The sequence below is a fragment of the Mastomys coucha genome, unplaced genomic scaffold (assembly GCF_008632895.1).
Source record: "Mastomys coucha isolate ucsf_1 unplaced genomic scaffold, UCSF_Mcou_1 pScaffold9, whole genome shotgun sequence".
Classification (NCBI taxonomy): domain Eukaryota; kingdom Metazoa; phylum Chordata; class Mammalia; order Rodentia; family Muridae; genus Mastomys; species Mastomys coucha.
The window spans coordinates 51,700,743-51,721,823 of record NW_022196915.1 but is presented as its reverse complement, the minus strand read 5'-3'; the positions used below and the strand labels follow the sequence as shown (position 1 = coordinate 51,721,823).

The 21,081-nt window shown below is 44.0% G+C and overlaps 1 protein-coding gene across 3 annotated transcripts in view; it reads right to left on the bottom strand.

Moving 5' to 3' along the window:
• The window catches only part of Ints9 (integrator complex subunit 9), a 91,494-nt gene that overhangs the window by 10,699 nt on the left and 59,714 nt on the right, over positions 1-21,081 (bottom strand). For all 3 annotated transcript variants that reach the window (XM_031362712.1, XM_031362713.1, XM_031362714.1), the window contains 4 exons: positions 13,719-13,830; positions 10,217-10,397; positions 4,952-5,012; positions 2,639-2,810 (listed from right to left, as the gene is read on the bottom strand). In XM_031362712.1, coding sequence (XP_031218572.1) covers positions 2,639-2,810; positions 4,952-5,012; positions 10,217-10,397; positions 13,719-13,830 — 526 coding nt within the window. The remainder of the gene's footprint in view (positions 1-2,638; positions 2,811-4,951; positions 5,013-10,216; positions 10,398-13,718; positions 13,831-21,081) is intronic.

Sequence of the window (21,081 nt, the reverse complement as noted above, 5' to 3'; positions counted from 1 at the left end):
AAAAAATTCAGATAAATTGAAATCATGTAACTTTTCTCATCATAATGCAATAAAAGTTTAAAAAAAAATGAGATGTGATGCCCTCTTCTGGCATGCAGGTGCATACAGTAGCACTCATATACACAGAGACAAACAGTAAGTTTACAGCAGCAGGACCTGGCACAGCCACAGCAATCCACATCAGCCGCTCAAAATTAACATCCAGGTGGGAGACAAGGCACTGCAGGCACCTAGCGGGTATCCCACCTCACAGACTGCAGAGGCCATGCCAACAGGCTTTGGCTGAGACTGTCACTCTCCTCCAGAGGAGCAATCTGTCACATTGCCCAGTTGTTCTCTCAACAGCTACCAGTGCTTGCTCGGCAGGCAGGGATTATCCATACCAAATGAGCTGCCCACAGAGCCAAGAGAACAGTATATTGTGTTCACCTCATCATACTCAAGAGGGCAGGTATAGGCTGTCTCAGACCCTGAGTCCCCGCTCTCAGGAACCAACTGCTGAGGCGATGGCCTTAAAGAATTAGTCTCCTCATGAACCTCACGCTGGGGGTAGAAAGAGACTGAAATGTTAAAAGCAGCCAGGAGGACCCCATCCCGCCCAGGAAGAGATTTCATAGTCCACCAACTTACAGGATCACTTTGTAGATAGAGGCTGATGGATCAGTGATGGGCATAACATCATCCTGACTAGGACTGCTAATTAGGCATACTGTAAGACCTCTATTTAAACGTAAATCTATGCTCTACCCCAAAGATGAATCCCTTATCTGTTCTTAATATGGCCACACTGAATGAATCTTCCTCTGCTTCTCACTGTTTTGTCCCTTTACTTGGTGTCTTAGGGTGGGTGGCTGAGCCCACTTATAGGACTGCCAGAGCCATGCTTTCATTCTAAAACCTCTGGTAACTGGGCTACCAGGAAGGAGTACTATACAGTAGTCAACACAAGCAGCAAAGGCAGACAAGCTTCCCCTCACTTGAGCAGGGATTAGAAACCCCAGCAGCCAGTGAAATGTCAGCATGTTGCCAGTACTCACAGCCTCTGGCTTCTTAGTAGTCCTCTCTCATTGTGCCCATGGGACTCTGTAACTGTCACATCAGCCATAGGTCATCAGAGAGAGCAGGAAGGACCAGCCACTCCCTTACCACACATTGTTCTCTTGACAACCTCAGCAAAATCCTAGTGGTAGCCAAGTTTTGGGCTTTGTGAATTAATGTACTATGGCCATTCCCTGAGGGTCAGGGCTCCTGGTGCAGCTGAGCCACTGTGTCTTCCTGTTGGATGCACACATCACAGAGCACCAAGGTGAGACAGGGCTGTTCAGTGACCAAAACAAATTCACAAAAACCTCTCCAAAAGTCCAGCTCAAACATGAAAGTTAACACTGTCCAAGCCCAACATGGGTAATTATCCTGGCGGCCTAGCTATCTTCTTGTTGTTCTACACAGGACACTGAGGTGACTAATTGTGGAATTCTTGTGACGGCACCCAATGAAGATGAGCCCAACATTTGTGAATCTGTCACCCTGTCCCTGCTGAGAAGAAGGTGACAATAGGGATGGTGTGATGGCTATTCTTGGTTGTCAACTTGACTATATCTGGAACAAATTACAGTCTAGAAATGGAATGCACCTGTGAGAGATTATTTTTGCTTGGTTTGAACTGGTGAATCCACTTCTAGTTCAGACCTTTGAGGTGGGAAGACATACCTTCTGCTGGCAGCCTACATAAGGACAAGAAGGCAACTTTTGCTCTTTGCCTGCTTGCCTTCTCCTTGCTAGCCAAGCATCCCTCAATGGCCTATTTCTTCAAGATAACAGCATATACTAAAGACCAGCTGAGACATTCAGCCTTGTGAGACTGAGCAACTACTGAATTACTGGACTTTCCATTCACAGCCATACTAATAAACCGCACGCGCATACACATTCATTCTCTCTCTCTCTCTCCCTCCTTCTCCCTCCCTCTTTTTCCCTCTCCCTCTCTCTCTCTCTCACACACACATTCTACATCCTAGAGAACCCTGACCAATATAGATAGGGATGGCGGAGGCTATACCAAGCTTTCAAGATTCTGACTTCACAGCCTATGAGATGTCTAAGCTTAAAGGCAGTATGAAGACCTTACGGTGATAAAACAGGGAGACTCCCTAAGTCATCTCTGCCTGGCCTCATCTCACTGAAGGCTTTGTTCCTTCTTGAGGGGTCTGTTTCCAGAAGAGAAGCTGTAAGCCAGAGCAGACCACAGTCAAAGATCCAAGATCCAGCTAAGTAAATAATCCTAACTGGTGAGACCAGACCAACATTGGAATCACTGAGGTTCTCAACACCTTATAAAATCCTATCCAAAAGCAGTGTAGATTTCAGTATTGAAAAAAAAAAAAGAACCAAAAAGGAACAGAAATAAAAGTTGTGCTCGACAAATAGTTGCCCAACATGGCTTTACTTTTATTCCTTTGTATCTATTTCATTTCTGTATATTTTTGGAGACAGGGTGCTTGGGAATTTGATCCTCCTGCCTCCGCCTCTGCAGTGATGAGGTTAGGGTGTGAAAGACTGATGAGCTGTACGTATGCTTTCCTCTCCACCCTTTATGTGCATGCACCTCCAGCCCAGTGGGAAGGACTCTCATACTTACCTGTGAATATGACGGTGTTGAGGCTAGACTTCCCCCAGAGTTCCATGAAGTGGACGACATCCCCAAAGCGGAGGGAAGGATGCCCGGTGAACAGCACACATGGCTGTCTGAAGTCATTGCTGAAGTCGCCATGGATGCTGCGGTAGTGCTTCAGCTTATTGGTCTGAATGAGCTAAAATACATGAAAACCCAAGGGCTGTTGGCTGAAGGACCCAGCTGTGCTGGAGAAATGACTGAAGAATATAAGTGAAGACAAGCCAGGGACTGGGAGAAGACTACAAAAGCTACCCCTGCCTGAGGCCTGCTGTCAAAACTGAACAGCATGGCTTATGCCAGAGGTCTGCAGAGTTAATTCACCAAGACAGCAAGTGAGCGTCTGGAGATACCCAGCACCAGGCCCCAGTGGGGAAATGCCAATCAAAGCAGCAGACGCTGCTCCTCATCCAGCACAATGGCCAGTGTTAGATCCACTACACCAAATGCTGGCGAGAGTGTGGCACAGAGGACTCCTCCCTCCTTGCTGGTGGGATGAGAAACGGTGCAGCCATGGTGGAAGACTTGGTTGTTTTTTGTTAAACCAAAAAATATATATACTTACCAGCGGACCTTGTAATCAGGCTCCTTTGATATTTAACTCAAAGGAGCTGAAAGCTTAAGATCCATATCTACAGCGGTTTAATTATAACTGCCAACACTTGAAAACAACTAACATGTTCCGAAGTTGGTAAATGGATAAACTGGCACATCAAGACAAGACTATGAATTCAGTGCTGAAGAAGCTATGAGAAGATGGAGATGAATGCATTACTAAGCAAAAGATGAAAATATGAAGAGGCTGTGCTCTACTTTAGTTGAACTATATTGGCATACTGGGAGAGACAATGCTGTGGAGGCAGAGGTTGCGCCACAAAGCCCACATGACTCTGGCCTGTGAGTACACAGTAGGGACATCATCCAGAGTTCTTGTACATTTCTGGCAATATGCTCATGTATTATGGTATACAGAACAGAGGCAACAAGTGTGTTTATGGCTGTGCCAGACACTGCTGTTTCTGAAATGGAGATATCAGCTGAGAATTCTTTTAACAAAAATCAAGGAATAACCTGTCCAGTAACAGGAGAACTATTGAGCGTGAATTAAATCACTGTTGTGTATCTGTGATACAGGACTGATGATTGACAGCAGTAACATAGTAATAATACCATGAGTCACACAGAGAAATGCATGCGAGATGCAAACTAGTGATGGGGATCAAACAGTGGCTCAGACACACCCGCCAGGCTTGTGAGGACAGGACTTTCCATATGGTCCAGGGAATACTCAGCTGGTAAAGCGCTTACTGTATAACACGAGGACCTGAGTGTGGGTCTCAGCACCCACATAAAAAGCTGATGTTCCTATGTGTGTCCAGTGCTGGGGAGGTGGAGTCAGGAGGATTCTTGAGGCTTCAAAGCCAGCCAGCCTTGCTGAATTAATACGTTCCAGGTTCAGTAAGAGAACTTGTCTCAAGAAAAGGGGGAGTAGGGGTGTGGGGTGTGTTAAGGTTGATAACTGATGCACATACATATGGACACATATATAAATAGTTTGAAAATTAAAGAAATTTTGTATATGTGATTGACATGTCTAGAAAGAACATTTTAAAGAGAATATTTACTTTTACTTTATGTGTATATTTTTGCCTGCATATATGGAGCCAGATCCCCTGAAACTGGAGTTTACAGGTTCTTGTGAGCCTCCATGTGGTGGTGGGAATTGAACCTGGGTCCTCTGGAAGAGTATCCAGTGCTTTTAACTACTGAACCATCTCTCTAGCATCTAGAAAGAACATTTTGATAATAGATTTGCTCCTATAGAAGGTGGGAGTACATATTAGAATAAAAGTCCCCTGCACAGACTATAACAAAAGGGCTGTGAACTGTCCAGATTTATGGTAATACAATGTGTTTATTAGAGAGACCAAATGACTTAAGCGAATTGTGAGCTGCAAAACTTTTCAACCTATTTATTAATTTATTTTTTGAATCACAGTCTTGCTGTGTAAACCTGGCTGGCCTGGAACTCACTTTGTAAACCAGGCTGGCCTGTCTCTGCCTCACCAGTGCCAGGATTAAAGGTCTGCACTACAATGCTCAGCCCCTTTCACAGTGTGTGTGTGTGTGTGTGTGTGTGTGTGTTCCTGCAGTGCTGGGTTTACAGACTTGTCCCACTGTACTTGGCTCAACATAGGGACGTTTTAGGCATGAAGACTGCCACTATCCAATGTCATACCATCATCCACATTTCTTTTGGCCCTTTTGGTACTTTCTTACCTCTGCATGCGGGAAAGGTGGTTCTGGGAGGTAAACTTTACTCTGTTTGTTGTGGCAAAGCCTTTAAAGAGGAAGACACAGGTGTTAGGCAGTGCACTGGGCATCTACCACCACCTAGTGGCAGCAGCACAAACTCAAACACTCAGGTTCTTTTAAAGCTTTCACTCTGGCACTGACTGAATAAAAGCTGGGCCCAGCTCACTCAGGATGCTGTCTCTTTTAAGTACAGTTTTTATAAAACTAAACCAAACCAAACCAAACCAAACCAAACCAAACCAAACCAATTACAAAAAACCCCTACTTGTTTAAAATAATCTTAGGATTATAAAAATGTTAGAGTACAGTTCTTGTGTCCCCGGTGTTAACAACGTACATAATTGTAATCATTCTGTACCCAGGTCCTCTGTGACCCAGGGTGGCCTGGAACTCACAAGTGCTAGCATGACGAGTCTGTGCCACTATGCCCAGGTGAGTATGCTAGACACTCAGGTTTTGGGGCTGCCATTGTCATAACTGTTTTGAGTTTTCGCTTTCTGCACACTAGACAAGAACTCTGTCTTGGCACTGTGTCCCAGACTTGATTTGGATCTGAGCTGTTCTCCACTCTTGGTCCTTTTCCTGTTTCAGGCTCCAGCCTGAAACACCATGTTATGTTTAGCAGTTTTGGGGGAGAAAAGCGCCTGCCTTTTCTGAGACATGGCTTCCTGCTGACGCCTACACCCTCTCCATTACAGTAGCACTACTCACACCAGTTACAGGGGACTGAGATGGGAGGATTAGAGTTTGAGGCCAGACTGGGTTACATACCTAGAGAGACTTTGCTCAAAACAAAAGCTGTAGAGGAGCCTGGAAAACTGCAATGTGACAAACAAGACTAAAAAACTCAACAAGTGGCCAGCCGATGGGTGCTGACCAAGTTGGTCAGCACGCATACATGCTACTATGTTTTAGGATCTCCTCTCATCTCTCTCTCTTCCTCCTTCCCTCCCTCCCCTTCTCTCTTTTTCTCTCTCTCTCTCTCCCTCTCTCTCTCTCCTCTCCCTCTTTCTCTCTCACCCTGACTGTCCTGGAACTCACTCTGCAGACCAGGCTGGCCACAAACTCAGAGATCCAACTGTCTCTGCCTCCTGAGAGCTGGGAGTAAAGTATGTACCACCATGCCTAGGTTGGGAATTCTCTTTTAAGAACCCTGTCAAAATATTGTAAAAACAAGGGGTTCAGAGGTAAGAATTTAGACTAAGTCCCTAAAATGTATTGAGTTTTTCCTATTTATAGTTTTCTTTTACCTTTCTTTTTTTTTTAAAAAGATTTATTTATTTATTATTATATGTAAATACATTGTAGCTGTCTTCAGATGCACCAGAAGAGGCCGTCAGATCTCATGACAGGTGGTTGTGAGCCACCATGTGGTTGCTGGGATTTGAACTCAGGACCTTCAGAAGAGCAGTCAGTGCTCTTAACCGCTGAGCCATCTCTCCAGCCCCCTCTTTTACCTTTCTTTATTTTTTTTTAAAGATTTATTTTTATTTTATGTGAGAACACTGCAGCCTTCAGACACACACCAGAAGATTGCATGAGATCCCATTACAGATGGTTGTGAGCCACCATGTGGTTGCTGGGAATTGAACTCAGGACCTCTGGAAGAGCAGTCAGTGCTTTTTTCTTTCTTTCTTTTTTTTCTATACAGGGTTTTTCTGTGTCACTCTAGCTGTCCTGGAACTCACTCTGTAGCCCAGGCTGGCCTCAAACTCAGAAATCCACCTGCCTCTGCCTCCCAAGTGCTGGGATTAAAGGTGTGCGCCACCACTGCCCGGCTCAGTCAGTGCTTTTAACCGCTGAATCATCTCTCCAGCCCTTTCACCTTTCCTTAAAGATCTCTCTTTTGGGAGAAGGTAGAAACATGGAAGACACCTTTAGAGAATCACCTTATACATCTATATGGATACTAGCTCTTAGACACTAGCTGTGTCTGCATTTCAGATTCAAGAGGGAGAAATCTGAGGGCTTAGTACTGTACCCTGAACAGTACAGGGTGATGCAAAAGGGACCACATCTGATTAGTGACTGGCAAATGACAGAAAAGCACTTGTGGCCAGTTCTGCTAAGAGGCATATAGCCTCCCCTCAGTTCTAGAGTCTTCATGTAGGCATGACAGGGCCTTCCACCTTGCTGAGAGGGTAAAGGGTTCTCTTCTGGGGACTGCAGCTGCTGGCGTTCAGCTCTGTGAGTCTGTGAGACTATGGCTCAGGAAGAGGCTCTGGGACCTTCCCTTCCACCCACTTCCCTATAAAGAAAACAAACCTTACGAGCAAGCAAGGAAGCAAGCAAGCAAAAGTGTCCTTAGGCTGGAGTTGGGGCTGTCACTGGTAGAGCAGGGAGCGGGGGTCGGGGGTGGGGTTGCAGACTACAGCAGATGCCCCTGAGATCAGGAACCACAGAGTAGTTTTGAGCAGACCCACATAAGCAGCTGGGCCTGAGGGCGTCCCCCTGGGGCACTCTTCCAAGCAAGAAAGAGGGGAGGCAGCAAGCTGGAGTGGAGTGATGGTGGTCCTGGCTTGGGGTTAGCAGGCTAACTTGACTCCACCACAATCCCTTGCTGAGTTCCTCCAGTCTAGAGCTCTAGGGCTAGCACTTGTTCATTTAAGCAACTGAATTCCTATTAGGGAGTAAGTGCTTTGCAGGCCACTGTACAAAGGGGTCTAGCACAGCAAAACAGGCAGTTTAAAGCCAGTGGGGACTCTGATCCTGACTGGGAAAAGGTCTTACATGGGGCTCCAGGCCACACTGGAATGGCCTTAATGACACTTTCAAACTTTCAGTCCCAGTTATCAGCTGCCTAGAGGATTCCTGATGTAGCTCAGGAGGACAATGGCAGTTGGCCAGGAGGAGGGAGGGCAGCCTACTTTATTTCACTACTACTTTTTTTTTACTTAGGGAAAGCTTTATAAGAAGAGCAAGACTTTTACTCTGTGCTCTCTTCTTGGCAAACCATGCCTGCTAAGTCTCTCTGCGGGAAGAGCATGCATCCTGATCTTTCTCCTTTTTACGCCTTTCCTTCTCCCTCTTTCCTAATGTTCCTCATGCCCTCTTGAGGAGCTGGCGCTGAACATTACTCCTGTCCCTAGGTATTCACACTCATTCTGTGTGCACCAAGGACATTCCAAGATGTGGTGCCTGTGCTGGCTTCCTGGGCTCTGCACTGGTAGTGCTGCATGTACTCATGCATACCACTTCTTTGAAGCAGGGTTTCACGTTGCTGAGGCTGGCTTCAAACTCACTATGTAGCAGAGGCTAGCTCTGTACTCTGGATTTTCCTTCCCCCAGGATTCTAACTGCTGAGATTGCAAGCACACACCACTACACCTGGCTTTATTATTATTTCTTAGTTCTTGTTCTCTCTTTTCTGAAGATTTACTTATTTTGATTTTATGAATATGTGCTCAGCTTTCATATGTGTTTGTGTACCACATGCACACTGCCTGCAGAAGCTGAAGAGGGCCTAGCATCCTTTGGGATTGGAGTTACAGACAATTGTGAAATGCCATGTGGGCCCTGGGAATTGAATCCAGGTCCTCAGCGCTCTTCACTGCTGAGCTCCTCTGCCCTGAGTGACGTTAACATCAGGGGAAAATAGGTGAAAGGTGTCTGGGAACTCTATTATCATTATGCTTTTCTATAAATCTAAAATTATTCTAAAGTACAAAGTTTATTACTTAAACAGAAAAAAAATCCAAGATAAAATTTTAAAAAAAGTATCAAAATGGGAAAAATGGCTAAAGTATGTTAACAAAAAGTTATTATATTTAATATATACACAGAGTTCAAATATGTAAGAGAGATATAAAACCTCTAAGAGGTAAATGGGCAAAAAAGGAATAATTTACATAAAAATATTTTTGGCAAGTAGTATTAGATAATGAACATTAAAAATGTCCCTACCCTTTATTCCAGTAATTCCACTTTTAGTAACTTACCTAAGGCAAATGGTATCATCATATATAGACAGAATAGCATCAATTTAAGATTTATTCCTAAAAGGAAAAGCCCTGCCAGCCAATGAGAAGGTAATAAGCTAATTATACAGATGCAAGTGATGTGAGGAGACTCTGCAGCCATGTGTGCTCACTGCGTGCTCACTGTATGCTCATTGTGTGCTCATTAAATCAGAATTTAAAATTAAGAAATAAAACTTAGCAAGGTGATGTTTAAAAAATGTTAACTATTCAACATGATTTCTAGGTCAGATGGAGTTTATTTGGACAGTGGTGTTGTGGGCTCTGGGTCTGTATTATTTTCTGTAATTTTTTTTTTTCTATATAAACATGGGTTGCCCACTTACAAACTAACACACATCTGTAAAACAAAACCACAGAAAGACCCTGCAGCACTCTCATCCCTGTGCTGGGTGACGGCCATACTTGTAGGCACAGACCTGACAAAGTGGGGGCACTGTATATTCAGCCACAGGGCTGGACCTAGGAGTGTGCTGTAGTATTTTTATTGGGGGTCTGAATGAAAACAAATTTCTAACATGTTAATTTAGTCTGCAAATAATGCTTAGGGTATTCTATGTGGGGAAGACACTCGTGTGTAAGGAAAAAAAACGAGTGAGGACTAAAGACAAGGAGCAGTCCGACTGACCAAGAGGAGCAGAGTCAACTCAGGGAGATGCCCACAGTTCAATGGGAGGGAAAACCCACACACCAAAACCAGGAGTGGAGTGAGGGATATAATGCTGGGATATGCTATAACAAGGTAATGTAAAGATTCCAATTTCAGTGAGGAACTTAGTAAATGCCTTGTCCATTTAGTCACATACTGCTAAAACTGACTGGACATATTCTATTCTGTGTCACATGGCTCCTGAGAATTTAGAAATAACATCTACCTCCACTTCTTTCTTTTTGACCATGGGAGTTAGACTCAAACTCCTTGTACATGGTCAGAGCTCAGTAACCTATGTCTAAGTGTCTGCCCTAGGAGTTGGTCAGCTTCTTGGCATAATAAAATGGATCTTTGATAAACGGGCTATGGAAATAAAAATCTAGCCTTTCTTATCCGGTATAGTTAATCACAACATATGAGCTCGGGGCTTTCTCAGCCTCCTTGGCACTATGCTTCTGAATACTAGCAGTGTATGGGAGTTGGCTTTTAGTAGTTCACACACATGAAGTCTCAAGTACTCTTAGGAAATCACAATTATTTTCATTTTTACCGACTGAACATACTTAAGCAGAACTCAGAGAAGTGATACTACTGACTTACCACTCTGCAAAAATCTGGGAAAACTCAAGTGAACTGTTGGCCACTGGGGAGATGAAGTAGAAGGGGATGTTGGAAAGGCCAGCGGAGTCAATGTATTGATATAAGCACTCCAGGAGGTCATAGATCACGCCTGAAGGGTAGCAGGGGACCAGCACATTTCCTCCATTCCGAACCGTCAGAGCTAGAAAAGTTGAGGAGAGAGAAGATGGTACCAAAAGAACAACGTCAGAAAGGACAAATACAACCTTTAAAATGACAACTACATTTCTTCTATTTTCCTATGTATGATATTATTTATTTTTGAGTAAGGGTCCTGTTATGTGGCTTTTGTTAGGTCAAGCTCAACCTGAGTTATAGGATCATTTCTGGCAGTTAGATAAAGCTAGCATTTGTCAGAAACTTGCGAAACCAGTCCCCATCAACCGAAAGGAGGCGTTTCCCTGGCTCTGGCAGAAGGAGTGAGTGGCTGCCTGTGGCTCCAGGCTCCTTCCGTATCTTAAGTACCCACTATACATTTCAACATCCATGGTGGTGCATTCCAGCGCTTCTCACCTCCTCCCTACCCTAAACCTCCTCCAGTCACCACCCTTCTGTGCCACCAGAGACTCACATGCTTGGCCCATAGGGAGTGGCACTATTAGGAGGCCTTGTTGGAAGAAGTGTGTTACTGTGGGGGTGAGCTTTAAGGTCTTATACGCTCAGGCTATGCCCAGTATGGAACAGTCTTTCCTGGCTGCCTGCAGATCAAAATGGAGAACTCTCAACTCCATCTCTAGCACCATGTCTGCCTGCATGGTGCCATGCTTTCCACCATGATGATAATGGACTGACTGAACCTCTAAAACTGTAAGCCAGCCCTAGCTCCCCATTCTCTTTATAACCCTACTATTTTCACTGTGTTCTCTTTCCTACCCCTTCTACACACACAACCTTCCTGCCATGGCCCGTTCTTATGACCCCACACACTTTTATAATTGTCTGTTCTTTTGGAGAGAAGCGGACACTGGGCAATGCAGGACTGAGGCTGAGGTTCTCATCACTGTCTAACTTAAACCCTGGTAGGTTTTAATGTCTCCAGTGAACCTGAGCTTCAGGCAACTCCTTCTCTCCAAATCCTATTTCAAACTTTCAGTCTCTTACTGCGGCTGAGTGATTCAGAAGGAATAATCTGTTCCCTTTTAAGTCCTTTTCATCACATTGTCTCGCACTAATGTTTGTCTGTAAGAAACGACCTATTATCTGAAACACTGCCAGTTATGGAATGTGGAAATAATCACATTATGGGGCTATAATGTGTTAAAAGTATGAATGGCTGAAAATCTGTAAAGTCAAGTTGGCTTTTGCTTCATTTACAAAACAGCAGAAGCAGGTGGTTTTGGGAGGATCTGAAGTCTGGTGTCAGGAGCCCTCCCTACTCCTTCTGTGAGCCTGGCTCTAGTCTGCTTCTGCCCAGAGATATAAAGAAGGGCCACAAGTTTGCCTCTTCAACCGGGCTGGGCCTCAGTTTCCTCATTATTATGTGAGGGGATGAGTGAAGCCAGGGCTTTTCAAGCTTTACTTTGTATAACAATTGCTAAGGGAACATGCTGAGCATGCAGCTTTTCGCCCAGTGGATCTGTGTCAGGACCTTCAGGTTTGGATTTTTATAGGATGATCTCTGTGATCTTAAGGAGGGTGATTAGTGGACCCCCATCTGACATAGTGTGTTAGATGTTGAGTTTCCCCCAAATCTAAAGTTTCTTGAGTTAGTGATTTGAGATTATTAACAAATACACAAAACTCAGATTCTATCTGGGACCAGTCCAACAACTTTTCTACAGTAAGAATAAATTACTTTTGCCTTTAGAGCAGCAAAGAATCAGAAGAGCATGCTTAGTAGCCAGGCTCAAGGGATTTCAAAGGACAGTGCCTGCCATGCGAATAGAAGGCCATATCTTCCTGGAGCCAGAGTAATACCACTTAAAGTTGCTGGGAGGTGAAGGTCAGCCCTCAGCTTGGCTTGGGGAGCTAGCTCAGACTTAATGTTCTGTGCCCCCTGCCCCACCGAGTTTATATTTGGCAGCCAGCTGGCCAATATGATAATGTTCTGAAGCAGGGAGGTAATCATGTTTGGATTAGGTCATCGAGGCAGAGCCCCCATGATGAGAATGGTGCCTCTGTAAGAAGAGGAATGGAGGTACACGTCCATGTGAAAAGGGTAGCCACCTGAGTCTAAGAGTTCCCAGTCTCTGGACTGTGAGACAGATGTTTACGGCCTAAGCCACCGTTAGCCTAGAGGAAACTCCAATCTTCTGAACTCCAAAACACATACATATACCCAGAAATGAGCTCAACTTGGACTATAGCAAGATTTCTGGTGGTTAGATAAAAGCCAGCATTCTTCAGAAACTCGTGAAACAGGTTCCCATCTACTGAGAGTTGTTTCTTTTACTTTGACAGAAGGGACACATGGCTACCCATGGCACCTATTAGCATATCAAAGCTCATGCAGGCCTCTACATTCCCCTAATATCACAAGTACCTGTTATATATTTCAGGGTCCAATGCTAGCTCCTAACCCTTCTTAAACTACCCCCAGATACACACTGTCCTTATAACCCTGCTATTCATTCATTCATTCATTCATTCATTCATTCTCATTCTCTCTCTCTGTGTCTCCCTCTCTCCCTCTCCCTCCCCCTCCTCTCTCTCCCTCTCCCTCTCCATACAGTATTGGGCTCTGCTCTGTTCTGCTCCTGATTCTCTTACTGTATTTTCTCTATTCTATCTCTTGCTATTCTCTCCTCTCTCATAGATATTTTTGGCCAGGCCCTGTCTGCAGGCCATGCTCAGTCTACTTTCTCTCCTCTGTACTCTGCCTCTGGCTGTTCATTCTCTCATATCTATAATAAAACTTTTCCCTTAACCAAACCATGGGGCAGTAGTGTTGTTAGTTTATACACCAATGATGATATTTTGTTATAGCAGCCATCCTACTTTCTTAAAATAAGGACAGGATTGTGAGATTTCACTGACCATCTAATCCATAAGGCAATAAATGGCAGAAAACATCCTAAAGGGTTCTCAATTAAATTTTTTCCAAAAGAAGATGGAAAATAAAAGCAAACAAATATTAGTGGGAAGAATTCTATGTTTCTATCTTTTCACTGCTATGAATTTAAAAGTGTGAGTCATTTCTGTGCTAGTGTTGGCAAAGCAGAGTGAGGGGGTATGACTCTCCTGCTGTTACCTGTGAGCACACAGTGAGGGACTAACTAGCATGGCCTGTGAGAGGATGCTCGGCATCTCTTCTAGAAACTGCTAACATTTCCGACGTGTGTCTGTACCGCTCCTAGCCTACCTTCAGACTTGGATTCCTAAAGAACAGGTCCTGTGGAGAATTCATTCTGAGAAAGAAACTAAGGGGTGGAAACAAATGAGAGCAGGGAGACTTCAAAGAGACACCAGAGGGCAGGACTCAAATGAGACATGCATCCAAGTCCAGCACTGAGTGGCCCCTTACCAAGGTTGCTGCAGAACTCGCCAACCATGCCATCTGGGTTTGCAGTAGGGATCTGCGTCAGCCCTGTGAGAATTAGAACATCACTGTTTTTGAGAGAAGCTTGGTCCATGGGCTGAAAGACAAAAGAAAGCACCAATTAAAACTTATGAACAGTGGAGGGACCAGGGCAAATGCTGCTCTTGCTGTGTCTAGTCCAGCAGCAAATTCTCCCACAGGGAGCAACAGTTCTGCCATGATTGGCTGGCCACACCATATCCAACTTCACAGAACTAGATGTTGAAGATCACTGTTTCCCTATCTACATATCTTTTTCAATCATAGCTAAGGCTTCCTATTTCTACAGTGCTTCCCTCTTCAGAATGCCATGCACATGCATTCTTCATGTTTTTAAACTTTAATATGTATCAACTTAGAGGGTGTGCAAGACAAAGCTGCTGAGCTCACTTCTGTAGTTTCTGGTTTGTTCCAATGTAGGGTCTGAGAATCTGCATTTCTAGCAAGTTCCTAGGGAATGCTCCTGCGGCTTGCCTGGGAACTACATTTGAACTGAGTAGCTGCACTCTCAGTGTAACTGTGAAGCACAGGAGGCAAGCACATGCTACGGGAAGATGGTCAAGAGTAGAAGGACCAAAGGAACACTGGGTCAGAAACTTAAGTCCTCTTCCCAATTCCACAACTAGCCTCATAATTTGAGCAGGCTTTGAGCCAGGTTGCCTACGAGATGGGACAGTCCTGACCTACCTCCTTTAGTTGAGTTGTGTGAGTCTTGGGGGCTCACATACTCTCTCTGCTTGTAAACTGTGAACCCCACTGGCACATGACAATGAGTTCTTTAAGATGTTGGACTTAAACTGTGATTATTCCCAGAGCACTTAAAAACATTATGCTTTTTTTCCTGCATAAACTAGGATTTGGTTGGAAGCGAAGTTGCAAGAATGGAGAGGCTGGAGAGTCCACAGGTGTTTTCATCTTGTGACTGTCTGTCCCAAAAAGCTCGGGCCACGTGCTTTATGAAGAGCAGTCTCCTCTCCAGCACAGAAAGAACACCTAGACAGAGCAGTCTGGCCAAGCTCTAAATCTACATTGTCAGCTTTGAGTTCCACAGCTCCTCAGAGGTTCTCCTTAAACACGAGCATGGAAGTATGGACGCAGTGGCATCACTATTTAGTTAAATAACAAGGTGTGGTCCTGTTATAAACTGCTTTATAACCGGGAAGAAACTCCTTTTACTGGGCACAGAGGGCTTGGGGTGGACCAGGCAGTAGGAGACTGGCTTGATTCCTCTTCTCAGATATTTACTAATGTGTCTAGCAGCCCTTTCCCATCTTGGGCAGAATGTCTCAGGTCTATACTTATGTACCACAGTTTCCACAAAAGGAAGGAAGTGTGCATGCGTTGCGTTGGGCACAATGGTCTTTACAGTAGCTATGCAATAAGCCTTGGACTGTTTCCTGTGTATACAGAAGGAAACTGAACTGATGACAAAGTAGGTGCCATATATGGCTTAAGACAGCAACAGTTTTCTTTCCTTTTCTTTTTCTTTTTTTTAAAATATTTATTTATTTATTTTATGTATCTGAGTACACACTGTAGCTGTACAGAGAGTTGTGAGCTTTTATCTGGTTGTTGGGAATTGACTTTTTTTAGGACCTCTGCTCGCTTTGGTCAACCCCACTCACTCTGGTAGACCCCACTCACTTTGGTAGGCTCCGCTTGCTCTGGCCCACAGATTTATTTATTATTATAAATAAGTACACTGTAGCTGTCTTTAGATGCACTAGAAGAGGGAGTCAGATCTCATTACAGGTGGTTGTGAGCCACCATGTGGTTGCTGGGATTTGAACTCAGAACCTTTGGAAGAGCAGTTGGTGTTCTTACCTACTGAGCAGTCCCAGCAGCAGTTTTATATATACATTAGACTATACTGATTGAGATGGAGGTAGACCTCAGAGGGCCCCAAAACTCCCTGAAAAGGTTAAATCTGCATGCCTCTGCAGATGTAACTGTGTGGTCAGAAAGGGCCATCACCCCTAAAAGTGTAAGAATGACTGATCCAGAAGAAAACGTAATGGGGACAAACCATGCTGAAAGGACATTCTCTCTGAGCCTCAGCCATTAACACCATCTTGTGAAAATCAAAAACCCACAAACAAAAGCAGGGCAGTGCTCTGGTGTGAGGACCTCTGAGCTGGAACCATACTTGGTGTTCCAGTTTACAGATGTTTGTAATGTCAGCCCTGAGCAGAGTCAGCCTCACTGACTCCCAGGACTCTAGGACAGATACAGGCTGAAAAGACTTTAGTGACACCTTCCAATCCCAGGTGACACTTCACTGATGGAGTAAAATAGTAAAAAACTCTACACTAAGTGGGGGAAAGACGGTTCAGGGTTAAGAGCACCAGCTGCTCTTGCAGAGGACTGAAGTTCAGTTCTCATAACCCACACAATGACTCAAAATCATCCATAACTCTAGTTCTAGGGGATCCGATACCCTCTTCTGACCTCTTCAGGTACCAGGCCTGCATGTGGCGCACAGACACACATACATGCAGGCAGAACATTTATACGCATAAAATAAAAACAAAAAACAAACCTCTAAGGCTAGTGAGAGCTATCTTTACCGAATATGTCCTCTAACAATTAACTTTAACTTTTTGTTTGTTTGTTTGAGACAGAGTTTCTCTGTGTGGCCCTGCCAGTCCTAGAACTCTCTCTGTAGATCAGGCTGGACTTGAACTCACAGAGATCTGCTTGCCTCTGCCGCCCCAGTGCAGGGATCAAAGGCATGTGCGACCACCATTTGGCTAACTTAATTTCATAAGCACATACTCACTTATAAAATAACAGGTTTGACTGTGACATTTCCCTTCACATATACAATCCATGTTGATCAGATTCACTTCTCCTCTGCCCTCCTCTCCTTCTTCCTCCCTCCCAATAGTCTCTTTGTCTTTCCACTTGCCTTCTATGTTTTTGTATGTACAAGTGCAGAATCCAGTAGTAAAAGGAGAAACTATAACTGGGGAAGGGCTAACAAGGTCAGAATGACATCTATGAACAGTCAGCAGCCTGAATCAGGGATTTGCTTTTGGTCCTAACAACACTTCTAGAAGATGATGAAGGCCAAGAGGGTGAGGAGAATGCAGACCAAGGCCCCTAAGGTAAGGCACTGATTCCAGTCTTAGAGGTGAAACAGGATCCGCCCAGAAGCCAGCCAGTGTGCAGAAGACTACAGGAGAAATGGCGGTCGGGTTGAGAAAGTGAAAACAGTAGTCAGCACCAATGCAGGGAAATCTCAAGGTCCTTTACAAAAGTTAAAAGCCCCACAAACGAAATTGTTAAGGATTTCCTACCTAGGGAAGGAAGAAAGAGCCCTAAACTACAACTCTGCCCTCCAAAACCAATTCAAACCCCACACTTTGATGAACTCCCCCATTCCCTAGCCCCGGACTCCCAGCAGACTTCTGGTCTTATAATAATGTTGTCCGGCTACACTGTGGAGGAAAGCTCTTCTCCTATCAAAACTTCTGTAAAGGTCACACCCAGCATCTTTTCTTCTCTGCTCTCTTTAGACACTCTACTGCTAAGGGGTGGGGCTAAGGGAATAGCTTTGACTCAAGGAGGAAATTAATATATAAACACACACAGAAATGCACTTAGGCAGCACACATTATTTCTTAGAGAAGGAAGTACTCTGAGGAGAGGCAGTGTCCACGAAAATGAGACACACAGAGGCCGGCCAGCTGTGATCCTCTCCCGGCTTTGGGGTGGGGTGGGGTGGGGTGAGGGGGTGGAGCTCAGGAACTGAGCTAGAGGCACCAAGGATTCAGGGACTTTGTACCTCAGCTTTCTTGTGGCCCTTGATATGATGTTTTTATTGTGGAATATCCACATCAAAGTACCAACAAACAGCAACAAAACTTTTGGGAAAATTCAGAAGAAGAAAATTGTCAACAATACAAAATCAAACCAACCAACCAACCAACCAAGTGGCCACCTCAGATCTGAACAACAGTTTTGAAGGGCTTTAAATTTACAATATTTTCTTTAGATTTATGGGAGGAATATACATTTATAAGAGCACGAATGAGACAAAGACACAAACTCTGTCTAGGTGCTCCGCAAGCCAGGAACTGATGAAGGAACATGGCAGATGCCCACACCATGCAACCCGTTCAGTTAGAACAACCAGAGTCTTGTCAGGTGCAGCAAGATGGATGCGACTGCGAACAAACTGGGAACAGTACATTAGGAAATTACCAGTTACAGAAATGCAGACAGCAAAGTACTGCATGTTCTTTTTCATGTGCTGAAAGGAAAAAAAAGATAAATAAATAATCCATACCCGCCCCTCACACACAAACTAAAGAGGATGATGATTATAAGGCACTGGGAAGAGGAGGTGTTGAGAATGAAGGAACAATGGCTGGCTATGATCAGTATGCACCGCAGGCATGTGTGGAAATAGCATAGGGAAATACATTAGTACGTACAATTAATTGTGCTAACAGCAACAAAAACAAGAATTAAAAAAAGAAAAGTCCCATCTAACCCAAGTCTATGCAGACAGAATGGACTAAAAACAAATCTGTAGTAACATATCGTTGGGCTATTTAAGGAATGAACACTGTGGAGCACATTATGACCTATTTAAGAAGAACCACAAAGTACCGCACACCAAAAATCTAACAGTTAAACAACAAAAGGAGAGTTTTTCAGATTTACAAAGACAAAATGGGTAAAGCAACAGAGTTAACTCTAAGATATAGGGAAGGAATAAAGGGCAGAATAAAGAACAAAAATTCATTAATAGTCTACAGGTCTCATGACTGTCTCAGACTCAGTAAAAACATTCTATAAGAGGCCATGTCTTTAAAAAAAAAAAATCAAAAATGGCCGGGCAGTGGTGGTGCACGCCTTTAGTCCCAGCACTTGGGAGGCAGAGGCAGGTGGATTTCTGAGTTTGAGGCTAGCCTGGTCTACAGAGTGAGTTCCAGGAAACCCTGTCACGAAAATACAAAAAATAAATAAATAAAAATAAATAAATAAATTAATAAAAAATGGGGGGCTGGTGAAATGGCTCAGCAGGTAAGAGCATTGACTGCTCTTCCAAAGTTCCTGAGTTCAAATACCAGCAACCACATGGTGGCTCACAACCACACTAATGAAATCTGACACCCTCTTCTGGTGCATCTGAAGACAGCTACAGTGTATTTATTTATAATAATAAATAATTTTTGGGCCAGAGCAAGCAGGGATTAAGAGAGCAGGGTCTACTAGAGCAAGCAGAGGTCCTAAAAGTCAATTCCCACCAGATGAAAGCTCACAACCATCTGTACAGCTACAGTGTATACTCATATATATAAAATAAATAAATCTTTTTAAAAAGTAAAAAATGAAGAATAGAGGAGAAAGTGCTTGATAAACAGGTATAAATCATGACACACTGCATATCTAAGAGACTGCAAAAGCACTCCCTTCAAAATCTGGCACACAACAAGGCCAGCAGCAGCCATCACTTGTGTTAACATCCCGCCATGGAAGGTACACTGCAGTTGGAGGGCTGGGCATGGTGCCCGAGTGGCAGTGCCAGCAGAGCAAGCACTGAGAACATGTGTCCTTCCTTCTTGTTCAGGACGCTCTCTGCTATGGTCCCAATTTTCTTCTCTTTTTCCAGCCATATTTACAAGAGATGGGTTTTCTTCCTCTCACAGTCTACTGGTAAGTATTCTCCTGCAGATCCATCTCTGGCCTCTGGCCTCTGATTTACATAATTAAAGTATGATGATTCTACAGTTTGTTTCTAGACTTGCTGTCAACCTAGGATCTGGCTGTATTTCCAGCTAATATTCTCTCTCTGCTGATAATGATAACCCATCACTATCAACAACCTACTTTCTTTCACCTTGCCAACTCTTTGTCAGACGCATCATCCTGTTATCCCTATCCTCAATGCTGTCCGTCCACACACAGAATCTTTGACTTCATTTTTCCTTCTCTGAAGACAGTGGCCATCAATAAATGCTCTATATTTTTAAAAATCATATTGAAGTCTGTATTTATTCTGTGAGAACGTGTGTGCCTTGTGGCCTGGTGAGAGGACAACCTGTGGGTTAGTTCTCTCCTGTCACCATGTGGGTCCCAGGGACTGACCTCAGGTCACCAGGGTTGGCAAACAGGCACCATTGCCTGTTGAGCCCTCTTGCTGGCCCAGCATAAAGGCTTCTTGAACTAAAGTCTTGCCTGCATTCTCTTAAAGCCACCTCTCCTTTCCTGCTGCCTCTGGCTCAGGGAAAGGCCTCTTCCCCTGTGTTGGAGGATCACTGCACCAACCTGTGTGGTGTTCACAGGGGTTCCTCTGTTCACAGGGGCTCCAACCCGGCAGACCAGAGGACAGCAGACTTTCTATGATGTTTACCTTTAAACCTGCCATTATAGCATAGACTTTGCTATAAGCAATTGACAAACAGGTGTGTCTGTAACCCAATAAAAACTTTTCAGAATAAGTACTGGGCCAGATACAGCCCCAGAGCCACAGTTTCTTGGCTTCTAATGTAGAACATCATGCTTTGTTCAAACTAAAACTTCTTTATTCCCACTTATTCAATACAATCCCAACAATCTGGGTAAAGGAAAAAAAAATCTATTTTCCCCCTTTGTTACATACAGCACAGGTTACCAACTAGAGATTAAAACCAGCTATTTAGGTATGTTGCTCATTATTCTCAAGACCTTATTTTCCCTTTGAATTTATGGCCCTTGGAAGGACAATTTACTGGAAATTACGTCAACAGTACTGTAAAGGTTTTGATCTAAGCAGGACAAATCAGAGCGGCTGGCAGCCAAGTTACCCTTCTGTCTTTTAGGGCAGAATACATCAAGAATGAAAGCAGCTGCCAATAAAAAATTTTGATTCAATGAGGCAGACTGTGATGACACTGATGGGATTTTGATCTCAATAAGCGGGAAGGGCCCAGAGTTCTGCTAGCTACAGGAAAACACGGAGACTTGTCTCCTCCAGACCCTGAGATAAAACTTGGTTGTAAAAGAATGTATGAGCCAGGGTGGTGGTACATTTGTAATGATAGCATTACAGTGTTCAAGGCCATCCTTAGCTATATATCAAGCTTAAAGCCAACTTGGGTTACATGAGAACCTGCCCTGCCCTCAAAGAAAACATGAATAAACACAGCAGACTGGCAGTAGCGCCTAGTGTTTCAAACAGAACACAAGAGTTCTTTTTTCTATTTGAAAATGGAGTATGCTAGCCAGCTTGACTTAGCCATTCTGTAAGGTGTATGTATATGTATGTGTACACATACAAATATGTTTAAATCAGACATTTATCTGTCATAAATACAGC